This window comes from Podarcis erhardii (genome assembly GCF_964252035.2).
Source record: "Podarcis erhardii genome assembly, chromosome: 7".
Classification (NCBI taxonomy): domain Eukaryota; kingdom Metazoa; phylum Chordata; class Lepidosauria; order Squamata; family Lacertidae; genus Podarcis; species Podarcis erhardii.
Genome location: NC_138511.1, coordinates 82,602,290 through 82,621,697, shown reverse-complemented (window position 1 = coordinate 82,621,697; position 19,408 = coordinate 82,602,290). Strand labels below are relative to the sequence as shown.

The 19,408-nt window shown below is 39.6% G+C and overlaps 1 protein-coding gene across 1 annotated transcript; it reads left to right on the top strand.

Moving 5' to 3' along the window:
- On the top strand, window positions 1–17,332 carry LOC309347353 (histone-lysine N-methyltransferase PRDM9-like). The gene is made up of 10 exons (XM_081871863.1): window positions 1–619; window positions 1,278–1,401; window positions 2,251–2,355; window positions 4,869–4,942; window positions 6,668–6,785; window positions 7,927–8,067; window positions 10,144–10,415; window positions 11,147–11,214; window positions 12,191–12,372; window positions 15,365–17,332. The coding sequence occupies exons 1-10, from the start codon at window positions 125–127 to the stop codon at window positions 16,513–16,515; spliced, it is 2,730 nt and encodes a 909-aa protein (XP_081727989.1). The 5' UTR covers window positions 1–124; the 3' UTR covers window positions 16,516–17,332.
- The last annotated feature ends 2,076 nt before the right edge of the window (window positions 17,333–19,408 follow it).

Below are 19,408 nucleotides of genomic sequence, written 5' to 3'. Positions count from 1 at the left end.
CTCCCTCCCCAAAGATTAAAGGCTGAGGGAGAAAAGGGGAGAAAGAAAGTTGGCTGGGATGGATGGAGACTGAGGAGGGAGAGATGATTAAACTGGGCTGAAATTTGGGGACTGAGGGAGGGGAATGGCATCTGGAGGCGAGATGCCCACTGGGACAGAGGCCCAGGAAAAAGGGCAGAAAATGCCAGCTGGGGCAGGAGCCCAGCGAATGTGGGAAAAAATACCTCCTGGGGCAGAAGCTCAGGGGTTGGGGCAAGAGATGGTCAGGGATGATGAATGCCAAGGGCAGGAGGGCAGGGGCAGTTTCAGTAGGGGAGAAGCTGGAGGGATGAGGAGAGAGGTGTCTGAGAAGAATGAAACCCCAGGGGAGAGGGCAACTGAGGCTGAATGGCCTGTTCCCAGTGGGGGAGATCTCATGGAGAAAGATCCCAGGGATCTGAGAGGAGAGCCCTTGGAGAAAGGAGCCAGTGGGGCATCACCTCTTTCTGATTCTCTTCTTACAAAAAGTGTTGAGGTGGGGAGGACGGGGTCAGGTAGCCCCCAAAATAGTTGCTTAGACAGGGGTTCTACAGAGAGGGTCAAAAAGCCGAGCCATAAGAAAAGGGGGCAGAAGCCCAAGGTGAGGAATTTGGAGTAAGCAAATATCCCGTAAAGATATCCGTGTATCTGAAGAAGTTTGCATGCACACGAAAGCTCATACCTAGAACTAACTTAGTTGGTCTTTAAGGTGCTACTGGAAGGAATTTTTTGTTTTATCCCGTAAAGAGACTTTCCATCCTAAAATGTGGCAAGCTTCTGCAGGTGGAGACTTGCTGCTTTTAGCAATTTTGCAGGCTTGGGGAAGTCACACACAAATGTTTTAATTAAATAAAAATAATGGGGAAATAATATACAATTTAAGGGGTGTAAATAATATGATTTCACGTGTAACTCAGTTCTTGCTGGAGAGGTCCATAAAGATGGGAACCTTGACAATCATGCTACAGTCACATGCCTGATATCATGCAGCAATCATTTAAAGTTGGCATAGATCTGGTTCAGGGACATGGTAAAGTATGGCAGCTGCTCAGCTTGTACAACTGGACTTTCAAGAGCAGTCTCAGCAACTTAGCTTGTTGTTAGACCCATCAATTAATTGGTGTGCAAATTTAAACGTGTGATCAAAGTGTGTAATTTCACTGATTGATTTCACTTTACTTGTAAAGTGCTTGTTTCCAAGTAAAACATTTAAACGCATGATATTATGTGTCTGTACCCACTTTCTTCCTGTGTACTAGGCTGAAGATACTTTTAAAGGGCTGGCCATCTACTTCCCTAAAGAGCAATGGGCTGAAATGGGAGAATGGGAAAAAATTCGTTATAAGAATATGAAAGAGAACTATGAGTTTATGACTCAATTAGGTGAGAGAAATTGAAGAATTGTTCACTCTAGCACCTTATTTTACCTTTATCAAATAGTAACATTCAAAGGGTTCATCTATGTGACATGTTAAAGTTAGCAAAGCATATATTTTAGTGTGTATTTAGAAGTATAACTGTTAGGCTTCCAAGGGCTCTCATAGATTACAGCCTGAAGCTTAGCTCAATTACACCATATATTAACTATGTTTGTAAATAGGTTAAAATTTATAACTCTGTAGGTAGAATTAGGACCAGTAGAGAAGGCAAAGAGAGATTAATGAAAGAAGTATGGAACTAGAAATAATGCTGAAATTGTACCTGGGAGGTCTGGATTCAAATTCTTTTGCAAGCATGTCTTCACTTGATAATGCTTGGTTAAGTAACTGGGTTGCATCAGTTAAGTTGCACATTGGCTGCAATCTAATCCACTTTCCTGGTTGTAGACCCCAATTGAAAGCAATAGGGCTTACTTTTGAGTTTCTTAGAATTGCTCTGTAAGATACCATTGAAACATTTGTCTCCTTTTCCCACATTTCCCCCATGTTGTGGACTGCAGAGGATAGATTGGTCTTTCACTGATACAGTACTTTTTCTTTTTAACAAAACTTTTTGGCTAGGTATACTATGTGGCAAGTGATCTGAATCCTTTCACATTGGATACAGATTCTGGGGTGGGGGGGTGGGAAGGGCCTGGTTTTCTCATAGCACAATACCATAGCATTGATTATTTTGTCTTTTATTGGCATTTGACATCAGTTGAACAGAGACAAATTTCTGGAAGCATTCTTTCAATAAGATGTTTGCAGACAACAACTTTTATAGTATCTTATACCTGAAATTTTTTATTAGGTCTTCCTACACCTAAACCAACATTTATGTATCACGCACGGCAACCTCCCAAAACTACGAATGAGTCCTCTGAGTCCGATGAGGAATGGACACCAAAATCTATAGGTAAATTCCATAGTTACAGATAGGTAGCCGTGTTGGTCTGCCATGGTCAAAACAAAATAAAAAAATTCCTTCCAGTAGCACCTTAAAGACCAACTGAGTTAGTTCTAGGTATGAGCTTTCGTGTGCATGCACACTTCTTCAGATACACTGAAACAGAAGTCACCGGACCTTTCTATAGAAAGGTCTTTCTTTATAGAAAGGTCCGGTGACTTCTGTTTCAGTGTATCTGAAGAAGTGTGCATGCACACGAAAGCTCATACCTAGAACTAACTCAGTTGGTCTTTAAGGTGCTACTGGAAGGAATTTTTTTATTTTGTTTTGACTATAGGTAAATGATTACTATAGTCATTCCTGAATACATGCAGCCCTCCAGGCCATAGAACTCTTTGCAGGCCACACCCCTCACCAGCAGTAAAGTCTAAGAAAAATCCTGCTGGAACAGACCATCCTGTTTCCCACAGTGCCCAGCCAGATACTTCTGGGAAGCCCATAAGCAGGGCATGAAGGCAATGCTCCCCCTTTCTGTTGTCCCTTCAATCAACTTAGCATATATCTGAACATGGGCATTCCATTTAGCCATCATAGCTAATTGAAAGATAAATGCTCTGTGATTGACTGCATTTGTCTCTTTCTGGTGAATGATATATCTATTACTTTAGTTACATTAATTTTGTGAGATGCAGCTGATGAATGTAACAAAATGTAGTTTATGTATGTGACCCAACTCATCTACATTGGTTCATTTTGCTCATCACTACTAATGGCCCTTATGTCTCATACTTGATTTTCCTTTGCTCTACCTATATGAATATTCTGTTGCAATGATGGGGAATGAGTGGCCCTCCAGATATGACTCCTGTAATCCTTCACCATTAGCCATGCTGGCTGGGACTAATGGGAGATGGAGTCAAACAACAATTGGAGGGTCACTGGTTCCCCACCTCTGTTCTCTTGCTATACTGTGTACTCTGATGCAGATCTGGTGCAGATCAGGTTGCAATTTTGCTGTATTCTTTTTATTAAATATTAATCTTTTGCATTAGAATGGTTTTATATTCATTCTAAAGCTGAGCACCTAATGATGTTTCATTAATTCAATACTGTATCAGCAATGAGGTTATTGCCATATTGTCCCTATATTTCCATTCATTCCATGTATATACAATCATTCCTATCATATAAGGAAAGTCTGAAGCTCAGTGGTACAGCATGTGTTTTGTGCAGAAAAACTCTCAGGTTTAGTCACTGGTATTTCCAGGTAGAGCTGGAAAAGACTTTTGTCTGGACCCCTGGAGGGCCACTGCTGGACCGTGTCAACAATACTGAGATGGATGGACCAGTGGTCTGACTTCGTATATACAGTTTCCTATGTTCACTCCTTTTTCTTGGCAACACAGTGTGTAATATCATGGGATACATTCCTGTGATGATGCATTCATAGTCAAGATAAAAGTGAAGATGCAGAGAAAATATTCTAAACATCAATCAATCAAGAGACATTTATCCCAGTACGTTTCCGAGCACAATTCAAAGTGTTGGTGCTGACCTTTAAAGCCCTAAATGGCCTCGGTCCAGTATATTTGAAGGAGCGTCTCCACCCCCATCGTTCTACCCGGACACTGAGGTCCAGCACCGAGGGCCTCCTGGCGGTTCCCTCACTGCGAGAAGCCAAGTTACAGGAAACCAGACAGAGGGCCTTCTCTGTAGTGGCGCCTTCCATGTGGAACGCCCTCCCACCAGATGTCAAAGAGAACAACAACTACCAGACTTTTAGAAGACATCTGAAGGAAGCCCTGTTTAGGGAAGCTATTATTATTATTATTATTATTATTATTATTATTATTATTATTAATTATTTATACCCTGCCCATCTGGCTGGGTTTCCCCAGCCACTCTGGGCGGCTTCCAACTGAATATTAAAAACAATACCGCACTAGACATTAAAAACTTCCCTAAAGAATGTTTGATGTATTACAGAATTTTAATATTTTTTTGGAAGCCGCCCAGAGTGTCTGGGGAAGCCCAGCCAGATGGGCAGGGTATAAATAATAAATTATTATTATTATTATTATTATTATTATTATTATTATTATTATTGAGGCATTACTGTTTTTATCATTCCATAAACTGAAGGAGAACCACCTACCTTTTCAGTTTCTATTTATTTAAATTCATGCTACCAAATGTCTTTCTATTGGTGAAACAGTGGCTGGGGAAACCCAGCCAGATGGGTGGGGTATAAATAATATATTTTTTTATTATAACATATTTTTGCAAATATACTCCTGGAAATTACCATGGAGAACTGGCTGGCAGGTACTGGAGAAATTTAGTGGATGGTTTGGAGCTATAGCTTTCTCCAAATGACTGACTGGTACAAATACCAAAGTTTGTGTATATATTGCACAATACACTCTCTCTCTCTCTCTCTCTCTCTCTCTCTCTCTCTCGGGTTTATATGTTCAGTGATAATATTTTAATTTCTAAAATATTAGTTTGCTTCTTATTTCCAGTAAAATCTTTTAGGACACCATGTAACCTGAATAGCTGGAAAGAGGAAAAGAAAAAAACGTACCCTCTTGATCAAGTAAGATATTTGGATATTTCAAATGATTTGCAATTTCTGTTTTTTTGTTTGTCTGATGATTCTAGCAAACATCGAATCAAAATAGTTTGGAGAAATATTTCATGTGTTTGCCCTAATATGGAAATAAAGATATTAATAATAGCAGGGTTTGAAATGGGCATACTTTTTATTTGAGTGGAAATTTATTGTTCACGATCATTAGCTTCCAGAGAAACAATTTGACATTTGTAGTCAGTGATCATAACATTACACATTCAAACAAAGGAAGAACCAAAACAAACAACTGAAACAAAGAAACAAACTCCGGAATCAACACAAACTCTGGAATCAAATGTGTAGGAGACTGGGGATAAGCTACCCATCTGACAGGGTGACCTGTAGTTCACAAAACCCACACTATTTGCAGACACACTGAAAGACTGTGAAAAACATTTTCTTTTCTTTTTTTAAAAAAAGTATGTGGAAACACTAATGGAGGGGAGGGGAACAGAACACAGCTGGACACTAGCTTGCACATTATCCATGTATACAGCCAATATAGTTAGTAGCTGCTGCTTTAGATCGTGAAGGTGTGTACTGCTGTACACAGGAAACTGCTATGTACGAAAGCACACTGTGAAATAGTAGCCCATGTGTGTTTCAAAAGCTTTATGTGGACACAGCCTAATAGACCAGCCTTCACCGGTCTGATTCCCTCTAGGTCAGGGGTAGTCAACCGTTTTATACCTACTGCCCACTAATGCATCTTTCTTAATGGAAAAAATTCCTTACCACCCACCAGTGTTCAATGGAAGGATAATTCAGCGTGTGCTGTAGAACCCCCTACCGCCCACCTAGAATCCTGAAATGCCTAGAAGTGGGCAGTAGGGACCAGGTTGACAACCCTTCTCTAGGTGTTTTGAATTCTAGTCAGCCCCAGACAACACAACCTTTTTGACATGAGGACACTATGTAGCTATTTCATTGGGTTGAAAGTCAAATATGTAATATGTTCATACATTTAAGTCATGATTGCTGCAGCAATTCATTTTCTGTTCACGTTTGAAGGTCTTTCTGGGTGGTAGCAATAATAGTCACATGTTCAAAGTTATTTCCATGCACCGTACTTTTGCTAAACATTGTACTCTATAGCCAAAGGAGAGATTCCTGAGAAAAATAAATAATTAAGCATGCCTTGGGACTGTCTCGTAACTGAATATACTAACTGGTAATTTGTCTAAATGATAACTGCCATTGTGAAAATATTTAAGAAGATCTAAATTAATATGATCAGTTTTAAAAGGTAAAGGGACCCCTGACCATTAGGTCCAGTCGTGACCACCTCTGGGGTTACGCGCTCATCTCGCTCTATAGGCCAAGGGAGCCGGCGTTTGTCCACAGACAGCTTCCGGGTCATGTGGCCAGCATGACTAAGCTGCTTCTGGCGAACCAGAGCAGCACACGGAAACGCCGTTTACCTTCCCACCGGAGCAGTACCTATTTATCTACTTGCACTTTGTGCTTTCGAACTGCTAGGTTGGCAGGAGCAGGGACTGAGCAATGGGAGCTCACCCCGTCATGGGGATTCGAACCGCCGACCTGTGGTTTAACTCACAGCGCCACCTGCGTCCCTTATGATCACTTTTACCACTCAGTAAATACACATGATTCACAAGCCCCCTCTTAATTCTTTATGAGTGTTATTTGAGGTGTTAAGATTTAATAGAAAACAACTTTTTGTTGCAGAATAAGCAAATAAACACTATGGGACTTACTTCCAAAGACCAAGAACATATAAAGAAAACTGACAAAAATACATGTGCAGATGTTCATACTACAGACATTGCAGCAGAATCAAAGGCTGGTAAGTGCTTGGTAGAAAGCCATTAATTTATTTTCTTAACAACTTTAAATAATAATTACTCTGCCCACTGTGTTCTTTACAGCTGCTTATAAAACTTTTTGACATTTAATTGTAAAGGGCACTCTCCAAAACTGGAACTGGAACTTTTTCTAATGATCTGATCTTATGATCTGTGTAAGAAATTTTTTTTTGATGTAATTGTATGTAAGAGCAAAAACAATATTGCATGTTGTTTTCAAGTCCAGTGCAGCGAAATGACAGAGAGCTTATACTGTGCAGCTGCTCAACCTAGCCAATTACACTGTGAAAGACTTTACATGAGTCAAATATGGAAGGAGATGGGGCATGAAAGTGACAGGGTGTGGTAATACTATAGTGATGTTTAGGTGTGAGCTTATCCATGTTAACAGGACCAGGCATTCCTGCAACCATGAAATATGAAAATTGACTCAGAATTAAATTTCTAACATTGATAAGCTGCACTTAAATGCAGATATGTCCATGTTAAAAGATATTCATTGTGCTTTATGAAAGTTGGGGATTTTTTAGGAGGTTTTGTCTCATTATGAAAAGGGCTATAGTTTAGTATGGTATTTCTAGGTCGGAGCATGATTGGTTAATATTTTGCTGCCTGTGAGCCACATTGTCACATATACAGGCTCTCAGCCAATCTAGGTAATTAAGCCTCGCTAGTAAAGAGCACAACTAATTCTGTTAGATGCCTAGTGAAACATTTTGGAGCACAGTCAAGCAAAATCTTCAGGAGGAAATAGAGAACATTTTAATTCTCAGCACATTGTATCTGTCACTTCATGTCCAGTGTGGTATGTTCATCCTATGTTTTTTATCACCTGCTATTCTTATGTGACTTGTTAGAAATGCTGAAACAATAGAAGATTTTATTATAAGGAGACAATGCCATTCCAGAATAGAATATCCCACAGTGTTCTACACACATCTTGCAGAAACAAAAGTAGGTATATTCAGGCATTCTGCTTATATGTAAATCCTACACATGAGCAAGACAAGCAGGGACTAATGTGAACACCTAAACATACCTAATGTGATTCAAGTTCTTGTATTCCGTGTACTTTTGCTTTCCATGAGTTTATGCGTTACATAATCATATTATATACTTCAGATATTGAGAAGAAAGCTTTGTCGAGGAAAACAAAGAATAGGAAAAGAGATCAGGAGAAAGAAGTTAGTACATATAGTTTGCGGAAGAGGGAGAGAAAAACATATATGGAAATAAATGAGCCAAATGATGATGATTACTTGTGTAAGTTTATAATCAGCAGTTTCCATCTTCAATTCTTATGTTGCCTTGGAAAAATATTTACTGTATAAAACAGTGCTTTTAGATATTCTATTACATATTTTTCAGGTTCAGGTTTATTCATAATTCTAATGCTAATAATGCTAAGAAACTCTCCCTTTGTGCTTATATTTTAAAAAGTGCTTAATCAAAATTATGTTAATTAAAATGCCTGTATCAGGCTTGTAACAATTGTCCAAAATAGGAAAAGGAATAGCAATTCTATACGGCCAAACCACTGGCACTATTAAACTCTCTTTTTGTGACACTGCTCCATTTTGTAAGAAAGTACTTCAGACTTTCACATAAAAAGTTCCTGAGCTATAATCAGTATTCCCAACCACATTTTAAAAAGAAAATAAATTTCCTATAAATTTGCCATTCATTCACAATAGACTCGCAATTTGATTATATTCATGTATGATGGGTGATATACAGAAGGTCTGCAGTTACCCTAGCCCTTCTCTAAACAGGAGGTGGTCTTAATGTTATCAGAATCTGTACAAGTAATCTGTGGTAGTTGAACTGAACTAATGCTGTTCTTGATTTGTCAAAAACTGGCAGATTGTGATAAAGGGTTAAAGCCAATGCTAGGCCTACTCAGTTTAGACCCATTGTAATTAATTTAATATTTAATATTACTAAATTAGATCATTTGATTTGAATAGGACTCCTCTGAGTAATAATTAATTGGACACAACACAGAGGTTTTTGAAAGGTCTACACATGCTATAGAAGTGCCAACAACAAACACATATTTCATAGACTCATAGAGATGAACGTATCCAAAGGCTATGTAGACCAATCCCTTAGAATAAGAATAGACAGTCCATCTACCCATAACCACTCCTAGTGTGCAGCTGTCATCTGTGGACCACAGTGTGCCACATGGAGTCAGCAGATACAGTCAGTAATAGCTTGATGGAATTTGTGCAATTAAAGTATGGTTACACACTATAAGAAAAGGAAACCCAACCAACCAAATGTTAGTGGCTAAACTAGTTTAGGGAGGAAATCCTTCCTTCTCCAAAGAGAATCCAATGGGAAACACGTCAATACCACTCAACATTCTGATAGGGAATGCCAAGGTTGCATAGCAGGGGAAATAATCCTTTTTAACATTTATGGGCAATGACAAACATGAGAAATAATGAAACATTTCCCCTGAATTCATCCAACTGTACCATGAAGCCTTGGAGCACCCTATGGTGCTAGAACTATTGTTAAATGGAACTATCAGGGTTTGTAAAACTATCCCGCACACCATCACCCCTCCCCCACTTTCCCCATCTTTTCTTCCCAACCTCATATTGTTTGCAACACTAACATCTCACAACAAATGAAACTGATCTGTAGAAAACACAACTTGAAAAAAGAGACAATGCACATATTTTTGTAAACTAAGAAATATTTAATAAATATTATTTAAAAAACAAAATAACAACAACAACTATCAGGCTGACTATGACTAGAACCAGACAGAATTCTGTCTGCTGCAATTAGATTATCTGCTGACCATATGCTATGTCTAAGGTGGGGCTTAGCAGGCTCATGGAAAAATGTATTCAGTCCTTGGGGAAGTTTCTTGGAACAACTTCCATTAACCAGCTTCTTGGTGCTCTGTGCTGCCTTGCTGAGAACCTGTGTTCTTTTTGTTTGTGTCTTTGGCCTGTGACTGGACTTTGCTTCTCTTATTGACCACCCCCTCAATGTGACCTTAGGTTGTGAACCTAACCTTGCTCTCTGGACTGTCCCATAAGTAGACTCCCACCCCTGGCATCCTTATCCCCTGAAGCAGTACAATAGCCATGTCCATATCACCATTTCCCAACAAGACCAGAGCCTCAGTTGGAGAGCCAACCACAAAATTCATTGTAATAATTATTGCACATTGACACAAATTCCCCAAGTTTTACAACTTTAAATATTTATATAGATTGCCATTCATAGCTGTAGATATCTGAAAAAAAGAATAAACTAATTGATGGTGAAAAAAGTCCTGCAGCATCACGTCTCAGTTAACTTTCTTTCCCTTCCTAGTTTGTGAATACTGCCTGCTATTCTTTATTGATGAATGTTCAGTTCATGGTTCTCCAGTTTTCATCAAGGATACAGCAGTAGAAATAGGACTGGAAGAGAGGGCCACCCTCACTTTACCTCCAGGTTTGAGAATTGGCCCTTCAGGTATCCCCAAAGCTGGCTTTGGAGTCTGGAATGAAGGAGAAATTCTGCCTCCAGGAATTCATTTTGGGCCCTACGAAGGGAAAATCACAGAGGAAGAAGAAGCAGCCAACAGTGGTTATTCTTGGCTGGTATGATTTACACACAGCACTTTTATTTAAAGAACTTTTCGTGTAGAGTACCACCTTCCTGAATGAATGAAATATACCTCAAGCAAAAAAGCCAGGGAAGTTCTTAAAATGTATTTCTCACCCAAACCAATATTTTGTTCCAAACCAATATTTTGTTGCTTCTGCTTATTTGTTTATTCAAAGTGAATTGTATTATTAAAATAAAAAGTATATTTCCCCACCTAGACTATTCTAGATTATTTAAACACAAAGTTTAAAAACTCCAGGAAAACTCCTAGAAAGAAAATGATGAGAATCCAGGAAACAAGCCTGCCAGGAAACAGAGCTACAGAATAGGTGGGGAGGGTGGCTTCATAATTAGGCAAAAGGTGAAAAGGGTTCTTAGTAGTTGCAATATGTGGGAAGAAGAAGATGCAGGAGATTACCATGGGAATGGTCTGTGTGCCTGCTGGGGTTGCACAAAAGAAGGGGAAGACATGGAGGTGGAGGTGAAAACGGGTGCAAAGCAAGGCTGCAGAAATGAGAGTAGTGCTTTCAAACGTAGGGTTGAGAGGGTGAAAAGGGATTAGAAGTTGCATGTGGTGGGAAGGGGAAACTCTAAGGGGTTAATGTGGGGTAGGGGGAGAGGATGATGAGCAAAGCAAGCAGGGGAGCAGAGCCCCTTAACATTCTACATATTGTTGTAGTGTTACCATATTGATGCATGTGTTTCGTGTCTATTTTAATTACAGATTACTAGAGGGCAAAACTGCTATGTTTACATTGATGGAAAGGATGAAACTAATTCCAACTGGATGAGGTAAACATCCTTGATCAAACTAAATGAAGAGAGACTTTTAAAACAAGGGTCTTCATACACCTGGAAAGGCCAATAGAACAGAATGACTTACATGTCATTCTGGGTGGCTACAGCTTAGCCGTCCAAGCTCTTAAGATCTTTTAACTGTTGGGAGTAAAGCACAACAATTGCAATAACCTGCTTGAACTGTGGTGAGGAATAGACAGAAATGCAACCTGTTCTTCCTTCTTCACTGATTCCTTCTCTTTTAGTAAATGCTTGTTGGTAAAGTAGATCACTTCCTTTCAGACTAATTCTTTTCTGCTTCTCCAGGTAATCAGTATGAGTTAGCTTGTGCTAGTGTCAACATCTTGACTGCATATTGACCACATGTAAAATCTATACATAGAATGGTTCCTCCTCCATGAGTAATAAATGTTAAGGTTTTTTTGTCCTTTCAACAACAGTCTTACCAGGGTATTTTTTTCTGCATACTGCTGTGCAAATTGTGCACTATATACCAAAGTTCAGTAGTGCCAGTACTAGAGGGAGAGGTGGCACCTTTCAAAGGTAAAAAGAATATATTGGTTTGGAAATAGAGTGGTGGGCCCCTAAACTGCTTAGTGGGATCAGTCAAAGCTATGGGTTCATCATTCCTAGTAGAGCAAATGCCTGGTGGTCTGCATAAGTCTTGCCTTCTGAAATGAATGGGAGGAGCAACCCAGACAAAGATATTCTTCTACCACCATAAAAAAAAGAAAGTGAAGTTACCACAGGTAAGAAGACAAAAGTTTATTTTACAAAATTCTGTTGTGGGTTGTAAGTGCCAGTGTATAATATGCCCAGTGTTCAACAAATTTAAAATATTTCAGCTGCGCATTTCATTACTGGAATAATAGAAGAAAGTAATGCAATTGTTATGCTTCATAGTACTTCTCTAATTTCCAACTTCCCTGACTGAGTACTTTTAGTTACCCTCTTAACAATGAACTTTCAGGTATGTTAACTGTGCCCGGAATGAGGAAGAGCAAAATCTTGTTGCCTTCCAGTATCATGGGAAAATCTACTACAGAGCATGTAAAATAATCCTTATTCATTCTGAGCTTCTGGTTTGGTACGGAGAAGAATATGGAAAGGAGCTTGGCATCAAGTGGGGCTCTAGATGGAAATCAAGAAAAGGTATAATAATCATGCATTGTTTTAAATCTTCCCTAACACTGGTCTGTTGTTGCTTGTTTTTTTTTGTCTTAGACAGCATTCTACTAGATGCGTCTAAGGATAACTTCATATTTCTATGCGTTATATAAATCTAAAGGACTAGTTCATAGAATCATAGAATTGTAGAGCTAGAAGGGTGGTTTGAGGTAAGAGAAATGTAGGACAGCTGGGGGAAAGTTTTCATGTTTCAGAGAAATGCATAAGGATTAGGATTAATTTCGCATGGTGAATATGTGAGCTGAAAAGTCTGGTTCTGAGTTTTTGACATAATGGTAGTGGTTGTATGACTTTTGAACATGACTCCAGTTCTTAAGTCATCTCATATGTACCACACTCCAGTTAAAACATCCCAATTTCAGGTTTTTAAATGGAACAGTAGTTAGGGGTGAGTTGCAATTTGGGCATATTCTGAAGCAAACACATGGCCACTGTCAACACATCCAAAAATTGAGCTCTGTCAATATGGTTGTATGAATTTGCTCTCAGATAATTCCATTCCTGAGGCAGCATGTATATGCAAAATCACATATAGCCAAAATTTATCTGACTGCTGATTGGCAAGGGGTGGGGGAAGTCTCAGGTCCTCCCTGTGCCTTGAATGCCTTCCCTCACCCTTGCATACATGGTGGCAGCATTGAGATGGCAGCAGCAGATTGTTTCCCCTCCTCTTTGGAGGATAATGGCAAGGAAGAGAGAGTGCAGAATGGCGACCTGGCTCCCTTGGCTGCAGTGACCAGTGAGGAAACAGTGGTGGGGGAGAGATGAAAGCAGAGGGAAGGAGGAGGGGGGTAGATAGAGAGAGACACAGACAAAAGCTGCAGATCCATTCTAGCCTTTTTATTCTGCCTGTATCCCTCCCCGTCCTCTGCTGCAACCCTCGTCCAGAAGGCTGCCTCACCCCATTGCAGCTTCCCCACTGGTTCTTGCAGCTGAGCGCGTATTGTTGAATTTGTGCAAGTTAAATGTGTATATGATGTGACCACTCTGTATTGAAAATATAGTAATACTGCATTGAAGGACAGCCTTACTGGGCTTTTTCTGTTGTTTTATGAAAGCATATACTGTATATGTAAACAACCTGTGTAGCATTTTTCAAGTAGCTCAAGTAAACTATATCATTTCTGTTTCATCTACTCAGCATGGTTGTGGAAAATATGGCTGCCTTTCAATATGAAAAATATATTTTGTTTTTAATACTTGCTATCTCTAGTTTAGGAGCAGTGATGTAATATTCCCTACACAAAGAGTACATGGAATGGGGTCATAGAAAGTCTTCTGCATGAAGAAATAGCTTGTTTGCTCTCTAAGGAACGTACACTCCAGCTTTGGAAAGGGTGGTGCACAGACCGGAAAGCACTAAATAATAAAAGAGAGAGGAAGAATGATTGTAAAATTACAGTATGTTAGACAGTGAAACATGACTACTCTTTATTTTAAGGGCAAAATAGAACTCTTAACTTGTGGTACAGCAGAAGATAACTTTTTTTTTTTTTTTTTTTTTTTTTAGAAAGTACATAAAGTATAAAGTAATTCCATCATAGAGCATGGGAGAGGTGCCAACCTTGAGCAGGCTGGCACAAGTAATATTGCTGGTGAGGGGAGGGGCTACCCATTTGTCCTCCGGCACAGAACAACTTGCTTTGTTATATTATTGACCATACTTAGGGCCATTAACTCGCCAAGGAACTTGCCTGGCCAGTTCAACAATGGAATTAGAAGAGACTCCAGCATCATACAGGCTGACCCCCCCCCAAGGTCACAACAGTACTACAGTTGTAATATTATGAAGAATTTCATCATATAGTTGTCTCTTGTGCAAATATCTCATTTCCTCTGTATGCAGGTGTTATCTTAAAAAATAAGAAATGCATTTGGCATAGAAGAAATTCTCTCTCAGAACTATTTTAATATAGTTAAAGCACCAAAATTTAGACTTTATTTGCATTCAATAGTATTGCAATATTTTAACACACCTCCAGATTTTGGGTCATTCCATGCCAAATCACCTGGTGCCATGTGCTCTCATGACTCAAATTTTCTTCATTTTTTTAAATGTGTAGGTACCTATGAGATAACCTCAAATTAATTTTTAAATATTTTTTGGTCCAATATTGGGCGCAGGAGAATTCTTTTGAAAATTTCGATTTTCGCGCTATTTAGGCTAATGTGAATTATGCATCAGTTCAGGAAAAAAAACCTCCTGTTTTGCATTTTTTTTAACCGATTGGGCTTATTTTGGTATCAAAATAAAGCTAATTGTGGTCTCTTTCAAAATAAGGTATAAAAATGGTATTAAGTGCCACAGAAAAGGGTCACTGACCATTCAAACTGAATTTTTGTCATTTTATTCCCGGTAGGTTTGATAAGCCATAGCGCGCAAACCACAACTAACACGTGTATCATACTTTTGTTGTAGAATGGGCTGACCATGTACTTGTTATGTTTTAAATATAAGGAGGGTGTTTTTTGTGGTTATAAAATAAATTGATTTTTAAGTAATTTTTTTACAAAAAAAATACCTTTTTGGACAGGTTTAAGGTCTCTTTGAGCATGAAATAACTCACACATTCATGAGAATAGTTAAAATTAAGTTTAATTTATTATTTAATTAAAAAAATATGCCTTAGAGCCCTTGTTCATTTTATTGTGTAAAACACTTCTGCAATGATATGGTCAAAGCTATTTTATTTCCCATACATGTAATATGGTCATTGATGCTGTTTTGACCACTGTATGCAATATGAGCTTTCTGAATGCTGTGGCCAGCCTTGGTCTTCTTCCTGCCACTTGCTCCTTCAGGACAACCCTCTGTTTTGGCATTTGTATTTTTCCTTGGCTCTCAGTGAGCTTGTTGGGTGCTGTAGTTTCCTAAATAATGTAGTCCCACATGCCCATTTGTCATGCATGATTGAAAATAGCTACTAAAACTCAAATCTTGTTTGTTCTCAAATAGCACACAGGCAGAATTCACGTTTGATACAGGAGCGAGGTATCACTTGTCATCAGTGTCCCTGCTGCAAATTGGCTTTCACTTTCAAAGATTACCTTCACAGACATATGAAATGGAGGCATTCAGGATATGGAATACAGCCTGAAGTACCTGAAAATGTCCTAGCAGAGAAATCGCCATTCAAAATCACAAATAGTGCTTCAAACAGAACTATGCTGCAGCACCTAGTGCCAAGTTGTGTTGACAAAAATAAAGATGACGAGACAGTGTTTTTAAAAGATATAAACAAAGAGACACAGAGTAGAACTCAGGTTTCTAGACGCAATGAAAGTGGGGCAACTTTAAAGCAGCTGTCACATCCGGCCCAACAATTATGTATAGGAGAGAGACCATGTTCATTTAGAAAGTGCGGGAGAAGTTTCAGCTACTCATCAGTGCTAGTCACTCCCATGCAAACACATACAAGAGAGAAGCCATATTCATGTGGAGAGTGTGGGAAAAGCTTCAGCCGGTCAGGAGTCCTGGCCATCCACAAGCGAACGCACACAGGAGAGAAGCCATATTCATGTGGAGAGTGCGGGAAAAGCTTCAGCCAGTCAGGAGACCTGGCCATCCACAAACGAATGCACACAGGAGAGAAGCCATATTCATGTGGAGAGTGTGGGAAAAGCTTCAGCTGTTCAGGAACCCTGGCTGTCCACAAGCGAATGCACACAGGAGAGAAGCCATATTCATGTGGAAAGTGCGGGAAAAGCTTCAGCTGTTCAGGACACCTGGCCAAGCACAAACGAACGCACACAGGAGAGAAGCCATATTCATGTGGAAAGTGCGGGAAAAGCTTCAGCTGTTCAGGACACCTGGCCATCCACAAGCGAACGCACACAGGAGAGAAGCCATATTCATGTGGAGAGTGCGGGAAAAGCTTCAGCTGGTCAGGAGTCCTGGCCGTCCACATGCGAACGCACACAGGAGAGAAGCCATATTCATGTGGAGAGTGTGGAAAAAGCTTCAGCTGTTCAGGAAACCTGGCTGTCCACAAGCGAATGCACACAGGAGAGAAGCCATATTCATGTGGAGAGTGTGGAAAAAGCTTTAGCCAGTCAGGACACCTGGCCAGCCACACACGAACGCACACAGGAGAGAAGCCACCTTAGTGTAACATAGTTGATAGAGCTACCAGTTCCAGTACAGAGTATGGTGCTGTATTTTGAATGTTTTTAAACATAAAGTAAGCAACTCTGCATTTCTGCTCATGTAGCAGTTTTGGTGCATTTCGCCATCTGCTGTAATAAACAGGGCTCTAATCATTTGCTGTCTACTCTGTAGGAAACTTCATCACGTGACTTTTTCTAAAGCCAGCACCACCGCTCATACCACCTCATTGTTTTACAGCTCTTAAAGACAAAATTTTGGGTATATGACCTTAGAAGTGAGTTTTTGTGTGCCAAGCCCTAGAAGTTTATTTGGTGAACATTTTTTCAGCCTTATGCTTTTTAATGCTCCACAATCAGATTTAAAATGAAAGAAGTGCCTATGTTTTAAATGTTGAAGTTTTGTAATAAGCATTTCTTCTTGAGGGCCAACATGAAAAAGCATAGGGTGCTATACTACTTGTGGAGTTACCTGATGTAATTTACAAAGCTACATTTACATTATCTCCTGCTAGCATCTTTTTATGTTTTGCTGAAACTGTTTTCTGATGCTATACCTGATGAATCTTCACTAAGCTCCTTAAATATTATTTCCAAAATGAGCCAATGTTACAATGAGGTTCAGGAGCTCTAATGTGAAGAAAAAGATTCAACCCTTACTACTAGACTCTGCCACATTTCCATCTAACAATGAAACCCCAAGATTCCATAATTCAGTTGAACTGTGCTTGCACTTATACTGTGCAGCTCTTGGGCTTTATTTCAATGGCCAATCATATTCTGCCCATGTTATCTTAATAAATGGCTGTTTCAAAAGTGACTGCTGTTACTGTCATAAATTAAGAAATAGCGTTCAATGTAACTGTCATATACTTTTTACATTAATCTGAAACTCTGGTCCAAATAACACACTGTATATAAACACATATTATGAAATGCAATGCCTGCTTCTTCTAGCCAAAGTAGTTTTGTGAGGGAAGCAGTCAGAAATGGAAGCAGGATGGGAGTAAGATGTTTAATTCTTTATTTAGCTTCCCCCCCCCTTTTTCTTCCACAGCTTTCCCTCAAGCCACTCTCCTCCAGGGGTGCCTGTTTAAACTTGCAAAATACATTATTTGGAACCCTGCAAGGAGAAAAGTAGCTTCAGGAGGAGTTAGTTGGGAAATGCCATGCAGATGTCTATGCACAAGGATGAAATTCCTTCCTCTCCCCCCCTCCCCTATTTCAGATTTCAACCACCAAAGCTTATTTGCCTAAAACAAACAACCACATGGATTTGTATTACACGCTTTTGCATGCCACGTATGTGTTAGCCTTGCAACTTCTCAAAACTGTTATATTTGCCAAATAATATAGTTCCATCTGCAGACAAAAGTAGAGCAGAGTATCAGGACTGAATCCTACTTGTCACGGGATAGCTGTGAATAGGATATCCTGTGGTGTTTTGTTGTTGTTGTTGTAAGAGTTAGTAATGGCACTAGAAGAGCTGATGTGGATTGAGACCCCAGTGCTGTGGAAGGGAGCATGGCTAATTGATTAATCCTTCTCTCCATGCTATTTCCCTCAGAGAACTGCCTGCTCCCCTGCTGATGCTATTTAACTTCAAGGCAAAGCCATACATATAATACCCGTATGTGTTGCTCCACAAGGCAAGTACTAACTCTAGGGATGCAATTTGGTTTAGGAGAAATGACATGGGGCAGTATCAAAAAAACATTTACCCTTCCTGATCCTGAAGACAGCCACTCCATCCTAAACAGCTTTACCTTGGAAGTCTTACTGACTTTATTAGGCCTTCTAAGTAAGTGAACTGAGGATCACAAGCTCTTTGTGTATGTTATGTGTAGTAAGGGCTGATTCATATCATTCTTTTAAGGTGACTGAGAGAGATGCAATAGATATTGCATATTGATGTTCCATGCCATAATGATAACACTTACATAGGTCGTTCATGCATAAAATGGACAGGGTGGAAAGCCTTCATGAATCCCCATCCCTTTGCAAGCATATCTTCCACATGGTGACATTATAGTACAGCTTCTAGATCAGGGGTCAGCAACCTTTTTCATCCGTGGGCCGGTCCACCATCCCTCAGACCATATGGTGGGTTGGACTATATTTTGCAGGAGGAAATGAACGAATTCCTATGCCCCACAAATAACCCAAAGAAGCATTTTAAAGAAAAGGACACATTCTACTCATGTAAAAACACGCTGATTCCCGGACCATCCATGGGCTGGATTAAGAAGGCGATTGGGCCGCATCCAGCTTGTGGCCTTAGGTTGCCTACCCCTGTTCTAGATGGTGAGTGCTGCTGAAGGGAGCTAACACTGTTTAAGGGTAGAGAGAACTGCTAAAAGGCCCTTACGGCAACTGCAATATAGAGTATTATCTGAACAGTCTGTGCCACCAATTCTGTTGCCTGCCCATGGTTGTGAATTGCTCTGGTTTTGTAAGGATAATACAGACACTTTTTAGAATAATTTAAAAGACATACTCTGTTTCACCAGAGATGGTACCAGACGAAAAACAAATTGTTCCCAGGCACAGATGGTGCATTAAGGTTTAGTTTTACAAGGCATATGGGTTGTAGAAAAGAGCACTGGCTGAAGTATATAAAACCATCCATCATGAAGATAGTCAATGCATGTTTCCTTGTGCAAAGGTGGCCAGCTGGCCACTTGTAGTGTGAAAATGTGTACTGTATTGCATCTGATTAGACAAGCATCAAGACAGACCTGACTTTCCTGTACTGCTCGGTATTACAAAAGCACTGATCCAAACTAACCCTGTTATCATGAGGTTAGGGTTAGAAATAAATTGTTCTCCTAAGTGAATAATAGAATATATCACTTTGATGTTGTTTTGAATATAAAGCAAGTAGGACATTTTCTAA

What these genes read in the sequence shown, in the direction of transcription:
- LOC309347353 (XM_081871863.1), top strand. Translation starts at nt 125, where the DNA reads ATGGCATCTGGAGGCGAGATGCCCACTGGGACAGAGGCCCAGGAAAAA. An exon ending in AAACGTACCCTCTTGATCAA is followed by an intron (nt 4,943 to 6,667) that starts GTAAGATATTTG and finishes TTTTTGTTGCAG; the next exon opens with AATAAGCAAATAAACACTAT. An exon ending in ACTAATTCCAACTGGATGAG is followed by an intron (nt 11,215 to 12,190) that starts GTAAACATCCTT and finishes ATGAACTTTCAG; the next exon opens with GTATGTTAACTGTGCCCGGA.